The sequence below is a fragment of the Nyctereutes procyonoides genome, unplaced genomic scaffold, assembly GCF_905146905.1.
Source record: "Nyctereutes procyonoides isolate TBG_1078 unplaced genomic scaffold, NYPRO_anot_genome, whole genome shotgun sequence".
NCBI classification, from domain to species: Eukaryota; Metazoa; Chordata; class Mammalia; order Carnivora; family Canidae; genus Nyctereutes; species Nyctereutes procyonoides.
In genome coordinates, this window is record NW_026575146.1 from 67866011 (window position 1) to 67885215 (window position 19205).

The 19205-nt window shown below is 44.4% G+C and overlaps 2 protein-coding genes across 2 annotated transcripts; both read left to right on the forward strand.

The window, feature by feature from the left end:
• Positions 1–2129: 2129 nt before the first annotated feature.
• On the forward strand, positions 2130–3386 carry LOC129500052 (olfactory receptor 10A7-like). The gene has a single exon (XM_055310192.1). The coding sequence runs from the start codon at positions 2130–2132 to the stop codon at positions 3384–3386; it is 1257 nt and encodes a 418-aa protein (XP_055166167.1).
• Positions 3387–13090: 9704 nt separating this feature from the next.
• LOC129499679 (olfactory receptor 5-like) lies at positions 13091–14029 on the forward strand. Its single transcript, XM_055309519.1, has one exon. The coding sequence runs from the start codon at positions 13091–13093 to the stop codon at positions 14027–14029; it is 939 nt and encodes a 312-aa protein (XP_055165494.1).
• Positions 14030–19205: the final 5176 nt, after the last annotated feature.

Below are 19205 nucleotides of genomic sequence, written 5' to 3' on the forward strand. Positions count from 1 at the left end.
TTTAAAGTGTACAAGGTGATAATTTGATATAGGTATATATTGTGAAATGATTTCCACAATTACCATCATCACCCACAGTTAAATTTCTGAGTGTGCAGTGTAAGGACACTTAAAGATTACTGTCTTAGCAAATTCCAAATAGACAATACAGTGTTATTAACTATAGTCACCATGCTGCACTTTAGATCCTCAGAAATTATTCATATCTAAGAGGAAATTTGTACCCTTGGCTGATACCTCTTTTATGCATGCTCCCACACCCTGACACCCACCATTCCACTCTGTTCCTATGAATTCACTTTTTTGAAAAAAAGATTCCATATCTAAGTGGGGTCATACAGTATTTGTATTCCTCTAACTTATGCACTCCAGCTTCATACATGTTGCTACAAATAGCAGATTTTCCAGCTTTTTATGGCTGAATAATATTGTATTGTATGATATATATATTCTATATATCACATTGTATATGTATATGTTATTTTATATATAATGTAGATTTTATACATGTAATTATATATATTTTTCTTTGTCCACTTATAAATCAGTAGATACTTAGGTTGCTTCCATGTCTTTGCCAGTGTGAATAATGCTGCAGTACTGGGCATTTTATGAGGGTATAGATGACTTTGAGATAGTGATCTCACTTACTTTGGGATACTTATATTCTCTGGGCTTAATTTTCCTCACCCAGAGTTCTGAGACATAGGTTTTTGACTAAGAAATCTACCTATAGACGAGATGAGGCTCAAGTCATCCTGCTGGAATTGCAAGGTTAATAAATGGCACATGTGGAGCTTCAACACGTACTCCCTAACTCCAGCTCCTTACCGTGCCATTTAGCCAGATGCCAGGTGGTCCAAGGTTGGCATGATTTTAGGGCCAGGTGGAGAAGTGTGGGTATAGCCAGAATGAGGTGGGAATGCCTGTGCAATGGGTGAGCACCTGGGGAAATTATAAGAATGTGTTTAAGTGGAGGGTGTGGTGAGTACTGAGAAGAGATTCTCTCCTTAGCTAATCAACAAATATTTTTGAGCTACTTCTGTTTGTAGCTCACTTATCTAGATTAGGATGTAGACACTAATCTAGGTCCTAGGGAGCTTCAACATGTGGAGATAGATGTCCTGCCATTCAATAAATATTTACTGAGCACCTACTATGAGCCAGGCTTTGTATTAGGTGCTGGGGAGAAAATCATGGGTAGACAGAGGTTCATGTGCACAATCAATTTTGATGGAATATCTAATGCAAGCTAGACATGACACCAAATGTTGAGATGCCAGTATAGAAAAGCTTTGCCCTGCTTCTGAGGAAGTTATCCTCTGTTCCCTCAAGGCAGCATGATGTCAGGGAACAGGTCTGATTCTCTTATTCACCCCCAAATCCCAGCCTGTCACGGCACCTAGTACAGTGAATTCTAATAAAAAAAAAAGGGGCCAAAAAAAAGGGGGCCATGCCTCAAGGGGCTTTGAATGCCATGATAACATATTTAAGCTTCATCTTGTATATAACAAGAGTGTAGAAACAACTTCATGATGCGGATTCACTTAACAAACACGGATGCCCCTGGACTTACTACGTGACGGCCCCAGTGCTCATAACTTGGGCGTATTGTCATTTATTCTTCACACACACACACACACACACACACACACACAAACCTCTTGTGAGAGAGGAGTTAGAGTACTGTATAATGGAGAGTAAGTTGAGCTGGGCATTAAATGGAAAGGTGTCTACTCCCATGATGCTCATAGTCCATAGAAGGAAACAGACAATTTAATTCCAAACTGAGTATAGTGGAAACTGTGGCTGGTTACATTCTCTCTGGCCATCAGGGGAGGAGATCCTGAAAAGGTGATATCTGAGTGGAGGCCTGGAGTATGGGAAAGGTCCAAACACACCCACAGGTAGGGGCATGCAATTGTGCAAGTGCAAAGCCCTGGAGAAAGAAGGAGGTCTCTGAAGCTGGACTTGGTAAGTGAGAAGAACAGAAGAAGATGGGGATGGAGACATAGCCAAGAACCAATCCTCACAGACCTTGGAAAGGGAACCAGGGACACAAACAGACAGGGAACAGCATCTCAAAGGACAGACATGGCAAACACAAAGGCCCTGAGGCAGGATCAGGCATGGTGGATGCAGCTCCATGGAGGAGAGATCAGAAGGTGGGTGGGCCAGGCCAGTCCGGGTTTGTGAACCTTGTAAGCCCCGGGATCTCCTACCAGGCTCATGGGGGCCCTCAGGGAGGGCCCTACACATGGCACGAGCTTATCTGCTCGGCGCAGCACCCACTGGGGAGACAGAGCCCCGGCAGGTGCAGCTCTGCTCTCCATAGCCTCAGCTCAACCCGTCCCCTCCCGCAGGCTTCCTGCCCGCCACGCCCCCGCCCCCGGGCCATGCCGACCGCCTGGGCCACCCCGGGCGCCCCCGAAGCCCCCCCCTGCGCCAACCAGAGCTGCGCTCCCAGTGAGCTGGTCCTGCTGGGCTTCGCGCACGTGCCCGCGCTGCGGCCGCTGCTCGCCACGCTCTTCCTGGCCATGTTCCTGCTCACGCTGCTGGGCAACGCGCTCATCGTGCTGCTGACCGCCCTGGACCCGGCCCTGCGCGCGCCCATGTACCTGTTCCTGCGCCACCTGGCCCTGGTGGAGATGTGCTTCTCGCTGGACATCGTGCCGCGGCTGCTTCTGACCCTGCTGCGGCCCGGGCGGGGCGTGTCTCCCGCCGGCTGCGCCCTGCAGCTGCTGCTGGTGTTGTCCTGCGTCACGTCCGAGTGCTTCCTCCTGACGACCATGGCCTGGGACCGCTACGTGGCCATCTGCAGGCCTCTGCGCTATGGCGCCATCGTGAGCCCGCGGCTCTGCCACCTGCTGGCTGCCACGTGCTGGCTGGCTGGCGTCCCTGTGTCTCTGGTCTTCACCATCTGGCTGTTCCGCTTCCCCTTCTGCGGGCCCCGAGGCATCCGCCACTTCTTCTGTGACATCGCGCCTCTGCTGAGCCTGGTGTGTGCAGACACCAGAGTCTTCGAGGCCCACGTGTTGGCGGCCACGGTGCTGGTTATCATGGTTCCCTTCTGCCTGATAGCCGCGTCCTACACCAAGATTCTGGCCACCGTGCTGCGGATGCCATCCGCCAGGGGGCGCCACAAGGCCCTGTCCACGTGCGCCTCTCACTTCGTCGTGGTGCTTCTGTTTTATGGCACCACGGGGGTCATCCACTTGCGACCCAAGGCCAGCTACTCCCCGGAGAGCAAGCAGGTGGTGTCCTTGTCCTACACCCTGGTAACCCCCATGCTCAACCCCCTCATCTACAGCCTTCGAAACAAGGAGGTGAGGGCTGCCCTGGGACGCGTGTGTTGCCATGGCCAGGAATCTGGACCCCATGAATGACTTCTTCAGGAATTGTTGATGGATGTTTGACACGGATCTATGTGCAGATATATCATACAGTGCTCTGACTTTTTTCTGGAAAACTCTATTGTTTTCCTCTTCCGGTCATGGTGGTGCTGGTTCCACCTTCCTGTCCAAGAAAAGGCTCATGGCAGAGCATTCAATCCCTGATTACTATTATTTGGTAGTGGTGGATAAATGAACCTAATTGGGCCAACTAGAGTGTATTAGTAAGTGCCACAAGAATGCTGCATGGAAAACCATCCTAGAATGTACTGTATTAAAACATGTCACTTATTGCTGTTAATCGTCAGTCAGCTGAGGGTTAGCTAATTTGGGTTGGTGTCATCTGGGTGGTTCTTCTGATCTTGGCTAGGGTTGCTCATGCCCATGAGTGCTCACCATCATAGGCTTGGTTTAGCTAGAAGACCCTCTGGTCCACACATTTCCCATTTTTCTCCTGGGAACAGAGCTCAGGCATGGTTTTTCTCATTACAATAGCTGAATGAGAAGGCTCCCTTGTTCAAATGATTTTCAAAGCTATGGTCATGTGCCACCCAATAAGATACCATTAGTCAATGCAAGTCACATGGCCATATCCAAAGTCATGGGGTAAGGAAATACACTCTGTGTCTTTGTAGGAGGAACTCAAAGATTATAAGACAAACGCTATCGATAAAGGGAGGACTAAGTAGTTAGGGGCTTTAGATCTTAACTTTGGAGAGCCAGACACTGAGATTTTTGTTCAAACTTCTCTTTGTTCATAGCTGTTAAGGATGTAAGCTTGTAGAGGCAATCAGCTATCTGGTCTTTAACAGAGGAGTTCCTGCTTGATAATGGAGTCACTGCAAAGAAAATCAGAACCAATGGTGGTGGGTGGGGGGAAAGATGTGGTTCTGATTTTGTCGAGTTCCTGGATCCAGCCATGCCCAAAGTGTGTCTTGCCCTTAGGAATTCCTCTTAGGTGAACGAATAAATTTGTCTTTTATTTAAGCCAATTTGGGTTGATGTCCTATCCTTCTCAGTGCCCTGATTTACTGATCTCTAATAACTAGCCTGGTACACGAATTACGTTATTTCTTCTCTAAAGCTCAGTAAGAATATTTTTTTGAATATGGGTAAATGCATCAGAGGAGAAGTTTTTTCCCTTCAGATTATGGGCTACCTTTGAAGGGATCTAGTTTTTCTAGAAGACAAACCTGGATCTGAATTGTCTCTCTTTATTTCTTGGTTGTACAAACTAGGATTTGACTTTCCTGAGCCTCAGTCTTCTCATCCGTGAAGTGGGAATAGTAGCCATACTTCCTACACTGAGTTGTTACCATTAAACAAAGAGATGTATGGAAGCATCTAGCACAGTGCTTGGAACACAGTTGGTGCTCAGTTAATGGTCTCCATTCATTATTCACATAGCTATCCTCATAGATTACAAACCCAGAAGCTCCACCCTTGGAAGGTAATGTACTATAGTACTCCCAGGATGCTGGATTTGGTGTTAAGGGACTTGGAGTTGGATGGACTAAAACCCTTCAATGTGGGTTGTTGAACTAGTCTCTCTGAGGCTCAGTTTCACCCTGTATAAACAGGAAAGGGTGTGAGGAATAACCCCTGCCCTGCCACCACTCAGGAATACGGTGGTAATCTAATATGACAAACAGTATAAAATTACAACTACTGCACCAGACTGAATGAGTTTCTGTTCTTTGTCATCAGACCAGTTCTGCCAATGCTTTCATCTTCCCAGGTGTCTTCTCCTTAATTTGGCATCAAACAACAAACAAGTCAGGCACTTCTCGAGGCTCTCAGGACACTGTGGTGAATAATGCAACATAGTCTGTGCCCTCATGACCTTTCAGGAATGCACAGCATTTTTTAAAGATGTGGTTCAGAAACACCTGGGGTGGTCGTTCAGCATGGAGATGTCAAACCCAGGCTGGGCCCCACCCCAATCTATCAAATCAGAAACTTTGTGCTCACAGTCCAGGAATATGTATTCATGAAAACATAAGTCCTGGGTGATTCCAATAGAAGGATATGGATCTACTAGTTTAGCAGATCCCTTGTTAGAAGGGAGAGGGCAAAGAAGGCCAACACATCAACCCCAATGCAAATACTAAAGGGAAAGTGGTCTACAATCTAACCAAACTCTTTTTCCTACTTTGAAACTCTGAGTCTTCACCACTGAAATCTGCTTGACCTACTTCTTTGGACAATTGTGACCAAGACTAGGAACTTCAGTACTACTATCCTTTGAAATATAGAAGTGGTCATGTTGTGCCCAAGATTGCGAATCCGGGAAACCACCAAGGAGCCGACACCGATGCAAACACACGAGGGTTTATTTACAAGCTCGAGCTTGGGTCCAAGTATACCCGACACAGCGGAGCAGGGACTTGGACCCCGAGGTGGGTTTCAGCTTAGTTTTAAGGGCTGGTCTAGGGGACCTCCAGAAGGGGTGGAGGAATTTCTCAAGTTCTGTTTACATTCTGATATGGGGCCTTCCAGGGCACTGGGCTCTGTTCTCATTCTAATATGGGGCTTCTTGCCCTTGGCTTGGGCTCTGTTCTTATTCTAATATGAGGCTTTCTAGGGCGTTAAGCTGTAAGCTGTTTTCTTCCTGGAACTGAGGTAATGTAAATTTCAGCTCTTATTCACAGGGGCCTGGGATGGCTGTACTTGTGCTAACGCTGAACTTAAAGTGGAATGGCCTTAAAATTTTCTCGGCCTCCACAGTCATTGAACCATCAACCCCATACCCAGTGCAGTTGTGGAGAGGAAGAGGTAAGAGGCTGAGCCTCCTGGCATCCGATAAGCCACCACTTTCCTCAGCCATAGGGCATCTCTCATGAGATCCGTTGATTCTCCTGCTGTGTACTCATTCCCCCTTCCTGATAACTGTATGTGGATTTGTCTTTGGGAAACTATATGGACCATATTCCCTACAGTCTTTTGTCTTTGGCAGTTTGATCAAAGTACTTCCCTCAAAAACAACAACAACAACAACAAAGACCCAAAGTGCTTCCCTCTGCCCTCACCGTATACAGGGTGTTGATTTGGTATCCCTAAACTAAACCATTCCAGCACTTTCTCCCTGGAATTGGATTACTGAGTGAAACAAGCACAGAATATGGAACTGACTTTTCTCTATGGTGGCCTAGTACTTCTTATCTGGTTTGCCAAAACTCTCCTGGTCCATGATCCTGGCAAAATATGGTTCTTCATCAACCCTGCAGTATCCAACCACTTTCTTGGCTTAAGTGATCCCGTTAGCTTCTTTTTTTAGCAACCAAAGGACTTAAAATGATACAGCTCGGGCTGTTTCCCTGCCTGACACTGCAGTTCTGTGTTTGGCCTGGACCCAGTGGTTGCCAAAGTCACTTTAAAAAGCTCTTTTCAAGGGATGCCTGGGTGGCTCAGTGGTGAGCATCTGTCTTCTGCTCAGGTTATGACCCTGGGGTCCTAGGATCGAGTCCCGCATCGAGCTCCCCAAAGGGAGCTTGCTTCTCCCTCTGCCTATGTCTCTCATGAATAAATTTTTAAAAATCTTTAAAACACTCTTCTCAAGGATGTGGAGAAAGGGGAAACCTCTTGCACTGTTGGTGGGGAATGTGAACTGGTGCAGCCACTCTGGAAAACTGTGTGGAAGTTCCTCAAAGAGTTAAAAATAGAGCTACCCTATGACCCAGCAATTGCACTGCTGGGGATTAACCCCAAAGATACAGATGCACTGAAATGCCGGAGCACCTGCACCCCGATGTTTATAGCAGCAATGTCCACAATAGGCACACTGTGGAAGAAGCCTCGGTGTCCATTGAAAGATGAATCGATAAAGAAGATGTGGTCTATGTATACAATGGAATATTACTCAGCCATTGGAAACGACAAATACTCACCATTTGTTTCAATGTGGATAGAACTGGAGGGTATTATGTGAGTGAAATAAGTCAATCGGAGAAGGACAAACATTATATGGTCTCATTCATTTGGGGAATATAAAAAAATAGTGAAAGGGAATAAAGGGGAAAGGAGAGAAAATGAGTGGGAAATATCAGAGAGGGTGACAGAACATGAGAGACTCCTAAATCTGGGAAACGAACAAGAGGTAGTAGAAGGGGAGGTGGGTGGGATGATGGAGTGACTGGGTGAAGGGCACTGAGGGGGGCACTTGACGGGATGAGCACTGAGTGTTACATTGTATGTAGGCAAATCGAACTCCAATAAAAAAATAGACAAACCCCCCCCCCACTCTTCTCAAGATGTTCTTGGGTTTTTTTGTCCTTCTCACCAATGTTTCATGTTCTTCCTGAAACATGACCCAGGGGCAATTGCATAGTTGAGTTGATTGGGCATCTGCCTTCAGCTCAGGTCATGATCTCAGGGTCTTGGGATCGAGCCCCACATTGGGCTTCCTGCTCAGCGGGGAGTCTGCTTCTCCCTCTCCCACTGCCCCTCTGCTCATGCTCTTTCTTTCTCTCAAATAAATAAATAAAATCTTAAAGAAAGAAAACATGACGCAATTGGTACTGGATTTAAGAGCCTCATGGCCTCATACACCCTGACTTTTGAGTTCTAGTCTCCAACTAAGACCCTCCAACAACCAAAGAGCACAAAAAACTTTTGGGACACTTGGTTCCAGGCCACCATTCTCCCAGATCCCTCCTCTTACCTCCTGTTTCCTCCATCCCTGGATGTATCATGAGAAAGCCTTCTGAAGTCAAGAATGAGACCCAGAACTTTCTAGGACGTGGAAAGCAGACCTCTAATTTTCTCCTACCCCGTCCCCATCATCAAACATCCCTGGAGTATGCACTGAGTTAAGACCTGTGCTTGCCTCTGTGGACACAGAAAGAAAAGGCAAATTTCTTCTTTTGAAATAACTCCTTGAGGACACATAAGATAAAAAGTTATAATTTAGTGTGAAGGACGTTGAAGTAGCAATGCACTAAGTCATTATTTTGAGCATTGGGATGGAGATGAACTAGTATGTATTGAATATCTACTAAGTGTCAATCACCACACTGGACATGTGACGCATATTTGCTAATATAATTTTCCAAAAGATGTTTTGGTTTAATACCTGTCTCATGGTATGAGCACTGGATGTTATTCTATATGTTGGCAAATTGAACACCAATAAGAAATAAATTTATAAAAAATAAAAAATAAAAAAATACCTGTCTCATGGCAATAACAAGAATATTGCTTCCAAATGTGGGGTATTTAATTTGCACTGAGCTCGGAGACTTATATGCATTAAATAATTTTATCCTCTCAATGACCCTGGGAAGAAGGAAGGGTTATCTTATAGGGAGATTCAGAATGGGAGTAAATCATGAAAATCCTGCAGCTATGAGATTTGAGTCAAGAACTAAATATCATCTGTCAGGCTTCAACTCTACAGAACATTTCCACAACCTCATTTGGAGGGTGTTTAACCAACACTGACCCATCACCCACGTGGTCCCAGAAGTGATTACATCACACCATCCTGTTTTATCAGAGAAGGGAACTAATTCTATGTGGCTAGAGACGAGAGAAGGTTAATATTTTTCAAAGACTGAAGTTTCATGTGAAATTTAAAGGGTTGAATTGAATTTCATTGTGAGAAAAGGTAATCTCTTGTCAGAAAGAATAGTTTGGGCAAAGTTCCTCAGGAGTCAATGTACTTTGGATCTCTGGATGTTTGTGTGAGCAAGGATAAAGGTGTGGAAAGAGTCACACAAATATCTTAAGGGCGGGTATAAAGGTTATAGTGATTCTAATTGTGGAAAGATGTATATAACATAAAATTTGCCCTTGTTAACCATCTTTAGGTGTATAGTTCTCTGGCATTAAGCACATTCACTCTCTTGTGCAACCATCACTGCAACCCATCTCCAGAACACTTCATCTGGGAAAATGGGAGCTCTGTAGCCATTGTACACTAACTCCCCATTTCTCTCTCCTCTGGCCCCTGGAATCCACCATTCTACTCTCTTTTTCTAGGAATTTGACTCCTCTAGGCACCTCATATAAGTGACATCACACAATATCTGTCCTTTTGTGACTGGCTTATTTCACTTAGCATAGTCTTCAAGATTCATCTGTGTAGTAGCAGCATGTGTCAGAATTTCCTTCCTTTTTATGGATAGTTGAATTCCATTCTCTGTATATATTACATTTTGCTTATCATTGCCTCCATCCATGTACACTTGGATTGTTTCCATCTTTTGGCTTTTGTGAGTATGCTGCTATGAACACAGAGATGCAGATACCCATTCCTGCCATTACTTTCAATGGGCAGCATTGTCTTAGCCTCCAATTTCTACTGGAGAGTCTTCTCCTGTAGTCCTCAGATGCATTAGCTCTTCTCAGAACAAGTTATGAACATGTGTTTCCATAACCAAACTTATCAACCAAAGGCAGGAACAATTTACCACTTATCTTTATACCCCAGGACCAAAACACAAGACAAGGCATTTGGGAAGGAATCAGCCTGAACTGAGAGTGGCTCCGAGGCTCCTCCTCCCCTTAAGCCTCCACAGAGTGTCAGTAGAAGTGTTTTTCTTCTTCTTCTTTTTAAAGATTTTATTCATCCATTCATGAAAGACACACACACACACACACACAGAGAGAGAGAGAGAGAGAAAGAGAGAGAGAGAGAGAGGCAGAGACACAGGCAGAGGGAGAAGCAGGCTCCATGCAGGGAGCCTTACGTGGGACTCAACCCCGGGTCTCCAGGATCATGCCCTGGGCCAAAGGCAGGCGTCAAACCGCTGAGCCACCCGGGCTGCCCAGAAGTGTTTTTCCCATCAACTATTCTCCAAGTCTGCAGAGACCAGGGGAGGTCTCTGAGGTCCAGAGCTCCAATTTAAGCTGGCATCCCTGCTTCCTTTTCACCATGAGGAGAGTCAACTCAGCCACTTAGAGCATTCAGAACTACGAAGAAGGTGAAACAAGGGTGGGGAAGTGGATGCCTCATTCAGGACCAGCAACAGCTTTCCAATGCAGACTGAAAAGTGACTCTACTCTTCAACATCTCCTCCTCCAGGTAGGAGCTGAATGCACCTGAGCATCTGAGCCTCTTCCAGGGGCAGCATCAGCAAGAACGGATCTGAAGCTGCTGTCCTTTGACCATCATATGGGGAGACCAAATGTTATTCTTTGGCGGTGAGGACAAGGAACAGCAGAAAGAAACTTTCTTTTATAGAATATCCAAAGTATACCAGGTACTGACTTTGAATGCTTTAGAAAAGTATTCAGTTACTTTTAACTGATGTAACCCCCAATTAGTACTTATCCATAATCGTGCATTAATTTATGAGGCAGATTTAAACAGATTGAGTGACTTTCTTGCTTGGAAGTTCTTGAACACTTTGAGGCTAATACCAGGTTGGTTCATGCCCATATAGCCATCACTTTTGGTGTAATGCTTCTTTGCACAAAGCCCCTTACTTAATAAATAACTATCGTTAAACACTTTACCAGCCAAGGGGCTGTCTTCTCATGAGAGGAATTCTGAGTTTCATTTAGAACAACAGATTGAAACCCACTTCTGTATAACTTTGAGCTCAAGCTTCAGCCACAACATTATGTTGTCTCTCTTTTGACAGTGAGGAAATGAAATAGCTCAGGAGGGAGATGGTTATCTATATTTTTAAGTAACACACAACAGAAATTAAGTAGAACGCTCAAGGAGCCAGATAGAGAAAGCTCCATGGCCCAGATTGCTGTGGGGACCAGGAATGTTCTCTTACTGACCACCATATCTCCTTCGAACCTAGCACACACAGTCTTAGCAAAGAATTCCTGGATAACAACTATTTTTGAGATGGTATATCTAGATATTTTTGAATATCTAGTTTTGGGATTTGGGATGCTAATGTGCCTTCAGGGGTGCACTCACTGGTTTTGCTGCAGGTTATCCAGGGATCTCTTGGTTCATCTGAAGTCCTAAGTTAGGAAAGGCAACTCAGAAAAGGATCTTTGGAGGAGGTATGTATTGAGTGGATACGGATAAGAGGATAATGAAGAACAGACGCAGAGCCAAAGAGAGGGGGAGCAAGAAATCTCAGTTGGGGGGAAGGACTGGGATGGAATGGGAAATGAAAGGTGAGTGGACTCCAATCCAGGGAGTGTTTACTGGGGTGCAAGTTCTGCTTGACAGCTCTAAAGCGAGTCCGTGCAGTCACACCCCTGATCCTTGGCTGCCCACCTACATTCGTGCAGTAATATACACAACACATGTATGTCCTCAGGGCGAAATTATCCTATGATCCTCATGCCTTTGCACAGAACCTTAGGATCTACAAATCCGGCCTCTGATGCTCTGAGTCTTACAGGTCTCTGCTAACATAATTTGAGAGACTCTCAGGTTACCTTTCATCCCTAACGTTGCTGTGTGCAGGGTAAACATCTTTCTTATGAACATTTGGCAGATACTGACCTCTGTCATTAGTTTATCCTCAATTACTTCTGCTTATGTAGCCGTGAACTGCTATCTAAGGGCCCCCTGTAACTTGGAATTGTTTTTGGTGGTGGTGGTGATGGTGGTGGTTTGTGTGTTCATCGACTCTTTCTCATAGGAAGTCAGTGGCCATAGACCCGGACTATCTTCTTTACCCATGCATTCCCAATAGCTAGCATACAAAGGGAGGTTCAATGAATGCCATTGAATGAATTCTGTGAATGATAGATAGCCTTATAGTCAGAAGAATTCTCCAGCTGGATCACTTGTCGGCTCTTTACTTCCCATGTCCCAGGTGCAGACTTTTCAGGCTTGACTGTAAAGATGAAATGGAATGGGACTAGACAGCATAAACGTCTGCCCAGCTGTGTTACCTTCTTTGTGTTATGTCCTGGCAGTGTGGTCTTGGGCAAGTGAATGTATCTGTTTGGGTTCCATACCTGTCTTATGGCATAAAACCAATGTATCTAAGTAGGATTGATGGCAAGTAAATAATGCATACAAGGCACTCAATGAGTTGTGGAAGTATCAATTATGAGATCATATATCCTCTTGTGTCTTAACAATTTGTTTTCCTGTCAGCTTCGATTTTCTGAAATGTATCAGTGTGAAAATAACACCTATGTGTATTTGCAGTCCCTCACATTGATACAATGAGTGTTATTTGCGACCTTCTGCTGAAAGACATGTCAGTCTTTTGGGGGATTCCTCCCTCTTTGCTCTTCTTGAACACCATCATTGGTGACCTACAGCCTAATACAATTATCAAAATAAATTTGCATTGAGAAGAGGAACATTTTCAAACAAGGGAGCTGGCAGTCTTGCTCTACTCCAGATTTTTAAAAATACTCCCAAATTCCTATGCAAAGTATACAAAGAGGGGAAAAAAGAACTTTTTTTGGAACAGAAATAACAATCCTAATTTCTTATTTGCTATACCAATTCTCATCTACTGCCTTATTTATTGTAACAACCTCATCGGAGGCCGGTGATTTTCTCCCAATTTTCAGGCAGTCTGATTATATAAAGATTCAGACTTAGTAAGACCAATCAGAGTAATGACGGTGATCTCATGCTCAGAGTTTGTCTATTCTCCAAAGTCTATTCAGCGTTTGTCTGTAAAAGTCAATTTCCAACAGAAGCTGGGCTAGCCCAGTCCTAGGGTTTCACTCACTGTGAACATACTCCCTATTTTTTTTCTAACTAAGCGTCTTTGAAGAGACCAGAATGTCAATACACTTTATTTGTCTCTCTGCAGATGGAGAGTTCTCTGGAGTTGGGCAACATGACCAGAGTCCAGGAGTTTGTCTTGCTGGGTTTGTCCACCAGGCCGGGCATAAGGAATGCCCTGTTTGCTGTCTTCCTGACCCTCTACCTGCTGACCCTCCTGGAAAACACCCTCATTATCTACCTCATCTGCAGTCACAGCGAGCTCCACAAGCCCATGTACTTCTTCTTGGGTAACCTGAGCTGCCTAGAGATGTGCTATGTGTCAGTGACCATGCCCAGCCTGCTCCTGGGGCTTTGGACTGGACCCTGCCATGTACCCTTCACAGCCTGCATGACCCAGCTATTCTTCTTTATAGTCCTCATCTGCACGGAGTGCACCCTCCTGGCCTCCATGGCCTATGACCGCTACGTGGCCATCTGCCGCCCACTCCACTACCCACTGCTCATGAGGCCCCAGGTCTGCCTGGGCTTGGCCTTGTCTTCATGGATTGGGGGGCTGCTGGTCTCAGTGGTCAAGACATCTTGCATTGCCAGCCTGTCCTACTGTGGCCCCAATGTCCTCAACCAATTTTTCTGTGATGTCTCCCCTCTGCTCAACCTGTCTTGCACCCACGTGGCCCTGACGGAGCTGGTCGACTTCATCTCTGCCATTGTCATCTTCTGTGGAACACTGTTGGTAGCATTAGCCTCCTACTCAGCAATCGTGGTGGCCGTGCTCCTCATGCCATCAGCCGCTGCCCGACGCAAGGCCTTTTCCACCTGTGCCTCCCACCTGATTGTGGTGGGCATCTTCTACTCAGCAGCCCTCTTCATCTACTGCCGTCCCAGCCGTATCAAATCCATGGACCTCAACAAGGTGCTGTCAGTCATCTACACGGTAGTCACGCCCATGTGCAACCCCATCATCTACTGCCTGAGGAACAAAGAGGTCCATGTGGTGCTTCGGAAAACTCTCCACTGGCCTTGAACATGGTCTTGAATAATTGGACCTCTCATCTCCTGATTGAAAAACTTCTATGGCCACAGAATTCCAAACATAATACTGAAAGGCCAAAGAGAAATTGCAGGAATATGTTTCCCATCTCACAAACAATGAGTTAATTTCAATCAGTAACAAAATCTGAATTACCCGTGGAAGAAGTGAACAATGTCTATGAGAAAGCAAGTCATCGATGATGAATGATGAGTGACTGGTAACTCACATGACAAGATGGTCAACTTTATTAGTAAACCTCGAAATCCAAATTTAACAACCCCATCATTTTATTCTTAGAATGACAAATACTTAACAAATGTTTCTATATGGTTCCCACAAGTAGGGATAGATGATATATAGGAAGATAGTCACAGCATCTTTGTATTGAAAAAAAATCAGAAACAACCTAATATCCACCAAGTAGATGGATTAGGTACATTTTATTCATTCTGAGGTAAACATTGGGGTGACTAAATAAAAGGAAATAGATTTATGTCTTTGACATGGCAATATGGCATATATATAATTAAGATAGGGCTTTTATCTCAATCTTTTCCCCATTCGTTTGTACTAGCTATTACCCATCTATACTATTTTTTAAGGTTTTAATTAATTAATTAATTAATTAGAGAGAGGGAGAAGGCACATGTGTGCATGAGCATGCAGAGGGACAGAGGGAAAGAGAGAGAATCTCGAACAGACTCTGTGCTGATCATGGAACTGAGCCTCGGGACCTTGAGATCATGACCTGAGTGGAAATCAAGAGTTGGGTACTTAACCAACTGAGCCACCCAGACACCTGCCCTACCTATATTCATTTTTTAAAAGATTTTATTTATTTGATAGAGAAATAGTAAGAGAGAGCATGAGCAGTGGGTAGGTGGAGAGGAAGAAGTAGACTCCCCATTCAGCAGGAAGCCCAATGCAGGGCTCGATCCCAGGCTCCTGGGATCATGATCTGAGCTGAAGGCCGATGCTTGACCGACTGAGCCACCCAGGCACCCCAATAGTGCCTTTTCGTAAATAGAAGCTTCCAATTTTGGTGAAATCTAAATTATCAGTACTTAAATTTATACCTCTTACTTTTTTAAAGAAGATTTTATTTATCTATTCATAAGAGACAGAGGGAGGGAGAGACAGAGAGAGAGAGAGAGAGAGAGAGAGAGAGAGAGGCAGAGACACAGGCAGAGACAGAAAGAGGCTCCATGCAGGAAGCCTGACGCGGGACTTGATCCCGGGTTTCCAGGATCACACCCTGGGCTGAAGGCGGCGCTAAACCTCTGAGACGTCTGGGCTGCCCTATAGTTATTACTTTTGACAGCTTAATAAAATTTACCTATTTCCCTGTCACATAAAACCATTTCCTACATGGTTTATAAATTTAGCTTTCTAATTTGTGTGTATAATGCCACTCAAAAAATGTGTGTGTGCATGTGTGAGGTGTAAGTTGAACTTTACTTTTTCCGCACATAATCCAGTTTTACGAAAATGGTTGTTGGAGAGACTCTCCCATTAAACTGCATTGCATCTTTGTCAAAAATCAGATTGAGTAGGGACGCCTGGGTGGCTCAGTGGTTGAACGTCTGCCTGTGGTTCAGGTCGTGATCCCGGGGTCCTGGGATCGAGTCCTGCATCGGGCTTCTTGCAGGGAGCCTGCTCCTCCCTCTTCTTGTGCCTCTGCCGCTGTCCGCGTCTCTCATGCATAAATAAATAAATAAAATCTTTTTTTAAAAATCAGATTGAGTATAAGAATGTGGCTCTATTTCAAGACTCTGTTTTACTCTCTATCAATCTATTTTTCTGTTAGCTCACCAATATGAGCTTGTCTGGATTACTGGGATGTAATTGTATGAATTAACATCAGGAATTCTAAGTCCTCCCATTTTGTTCTTTTGCAAGATAGCGGTGGCTTTTCTAGGCTCTTTACCTTACCATATAAATTTTAGATTCAGCTATGCATTTTTATAAAAATTACCTTTGAGATTATAATTATGATTGCACTGAATCTAGAGATAATTTTGGGGGGGAATTGATATTTTCCACAATGCTGAGTCTTTCAAATCATAAATATAGTATACTTTTCCCTTTATTTGGCACTTAAAATCTTTCGGGGTGTAGCTGACCCATGTTACACTAGTTTCAGGTGCATAACACAGTGAATCCACAAATTCAAACATTTTGCTGTGCTCACCACAAGTGTAGCTGCCATCTGTCACTATGCAACATATTCCAATACCACTGGCCATATTCCTTGTGCTGTACCTTTCATCCCCATGACTTATCCATCCATAACTGGAAGCCTGCGCCCTTCACCAATTTACCCCACCCCCCACCACCTCCCCTCTGGTAACCATCCATTTGTTCTCTGTGTTTGCAAGTCTGATTCTGCTTTTTGTTTGTTTATTTATTCCTTTTCATTTTTTTAGAATCCTCACAGGGGTGAAATCGAGTGGTATTTTGTCTTCCTCTGTCTGACTCATTTCACTTAGCATAATCCCCTCCAGGTCCATCTATGTTGCCTCAAATAACATGATCTCATCTTCTTTTTCTTTTAATGTCTGCATAATATTCGAGTGAGCATGTATGTGTGCACACCCAGGTGTGTATACTTACACACCACACCTATTCTTATCCATTCACATATGGATGGACTCTTAGACTGCTCCAGTAGTTAGCACTTTAATCTTTAACCTTCCTGTCAGCAGTGTTTCAGACCATTTACTGTGGAGGGCATGTGTATCGTTTGTTAAATTTATTTCCATGTATTTAGTGTTTTCAATACTTTTGTATGTTTAATTGTAAATTTTACTTTCCAATTGCCACATGTAGTATTCAGAAACAAAATCGGTTTCTGTGCATTTGTCCTATATCCTACAATCTTCACAATCTCATATATTAGCTACAAAACCTTTGCACATTCCATAGGATTTTCAGTATAAATACTCATGCTATCTGCAAATAACAATAATTTTTCTTCTTTTCTTTTTCCAACCTGTGTCCCTTTTATTTCTCTCTTCCAGCATCATGTGTATTTTATTCACTCAGTCCTATGAGCTGCAGATCCATGAGTGCTGAGTGGGTTCCTGTGGGTCTTCTGCTGGTCCTGTTGAAACAAACACTGGGCATAGACTGGACATGGTGTACTCTCCAGTTGCCTTCTGTAGAGCTCATCAAAGCCTGTAACAGTGGCTGGAGTAAGGGGTGAGTCTAAGAGGATCGTAAAGGACAGCACAATGCAATCTGCTGCTGTTACAGACGCCCCAAATCTCTGCACCTCAACATGCTGAGATTTATTTCTCGCCAGCGCCTTAATTTGGTGCAGCTTGCCAAGGGGTGCTCTCCTTCCTGCAGTTGCCCAGGGACCTAGGGTCTTTCCTGATAACACCTGTTATCCTCCAGAGCCTTGGGACTCACCACTTAAAATTTTATTTGTAGACAAGCAGGGAAAGACAGAAGGAGAGGAAGTGAGAACCATCATCCAAGGTTTGAAGGGCCAGGTCTGGCATTTATATGCATCACTCCTGTCCACACGTCAGGATTTAGTCAGATGGTCATACCAAGATTTAGCCACATGGTCATACCAGGGTGCAAAGGATGCTGGGAGATGTAGTTTAGCAGCATGCTCCTGATTCAGCCGCATCACTGATAAGCACACAAATATGCATGGTAACTGTAGTGTCACTTTTCAGCTATGGGCTCTAAAACAAGGAGACAATTTAAGCAAATGAGTATAATTAAAGGGGTATAAAACAAGCATTCTCAGATATCTTTGATGGGAATGTAAATCCATGCAATATTTTTAGATGGTAGTTTTGTAATATGTATAAACATTTTAAATGTATGTTGACCAATAATTCTACTTCCTTATATGTGTCGTATGGATATATTTCTATACATGGGCAAAAATAAGCATGCCAGTATATCTATGGAAGCAATGTTTGCACTAGCAAAAACTGGACAACTATAAAAATATCCATCAATAAAGGGCTTATAAATCACATTATGGTCCATTACAGGCCAATCCCATCCCAGACTTTTCTTCCTTCCTCTACCACTTCCCTCTTACCAGTTATCCTTACATAGTCCACGATCAAGTATTCCAAAGTTAAAACAATTTTCATTAAAGAAAACCTTTGTCCAGGTCAGAGTCCAGGTATTAATTAGGCTTTTCCTCACAAAATCAACGAACATTTCATTGTGAAGAATACAGACATAAATGACAGAGTACCGTCCCTGAATGAGGTCCCAGTTTAGTGGTGCAAGAAAAAAGTAAAGAGGGACTCATAATAAAGTTAATAAGAACTATATTAGTGTCAGAGCTAAGCCGTTTTTACTCTCAAGGGAAAGAATTGACATTCACTGATTGCTGTGTCCACTACTATGCTAGATCTGTACACATCTCTGTTAATTTATATTTACATCAGCTCCGAGAAGTGTATTTGATCTCCATTTCACAGGTTTCAATAATAGCGATCAATAGCTACCACTTACTGAGCTCCTAGTAAGTACCGGGGATTGGAGTAAGTGCTTTACATGCATTGATTAGCATGTAGTCTTCGTGAGAACTCGTGTGGGTGAGTATGATCGTCACCATTTTGCCTATGGGCAATCCGTAGCCTAGAGACGAAAAGACGTGTTTTATGCATAGGATGCTTAATGTTAAATGCTAAATCAGAGGGGGGGGGCAATATGGCGGAGGAGTAGGGCCCCCAAGTCACCTGTCCCCACCAACTTACCTAGAAAACTTTCAAATCATCCTGAAAACCTACGAATTCGACGTGAGATCTAAAAAGAGAACAGCTGGAACGCTACAGAGAGAAGAGTTTGCGCTTCTAACAAGGTAGGAAGATGGAAAAATAAATAAATAAAAAAGAATCAAGTGGGGGAGGGGCCCCGCGAGGAGCCGGGCTAAGGCCCCGCGGCAAAAGCCCCCTGGGACAGGAAAGCCCGTCCCGGAGAAGCAGGAACTTTAAAAATCCACACCGGATTCTACCCGGACAGAAAGGCGCTTAGCAGGGAACTTGGGCAGAACCGCAGGAGGGGCACTGGAGCCTCCAGGTTCCCGGGGTCACTACCAGAGGACGTGCGCCCGGGGGAGCGCGCCACAGACCGCGGGCCGAGCTCGGTAAAGGGCTGGAGCGCGCGCGCCCGGCGGGGCCTCGGGAAA

Coding starts and splice junctions, on each gene's coding strand:
- LOC129500052 (XM_055310192.1), top strand. CDS start 2,130: ATGGTGGATGCAGCTCCATGGAGGAGAGATCAGAAGGTGGGTGGGCCA.
- LOC129499679 (XM_055309519.1), top strand. CDS start 13,091: ATGGAGAGTTCTCTGGAGTTGGGCAACATGACCAGAGTCCAGGAGTTT.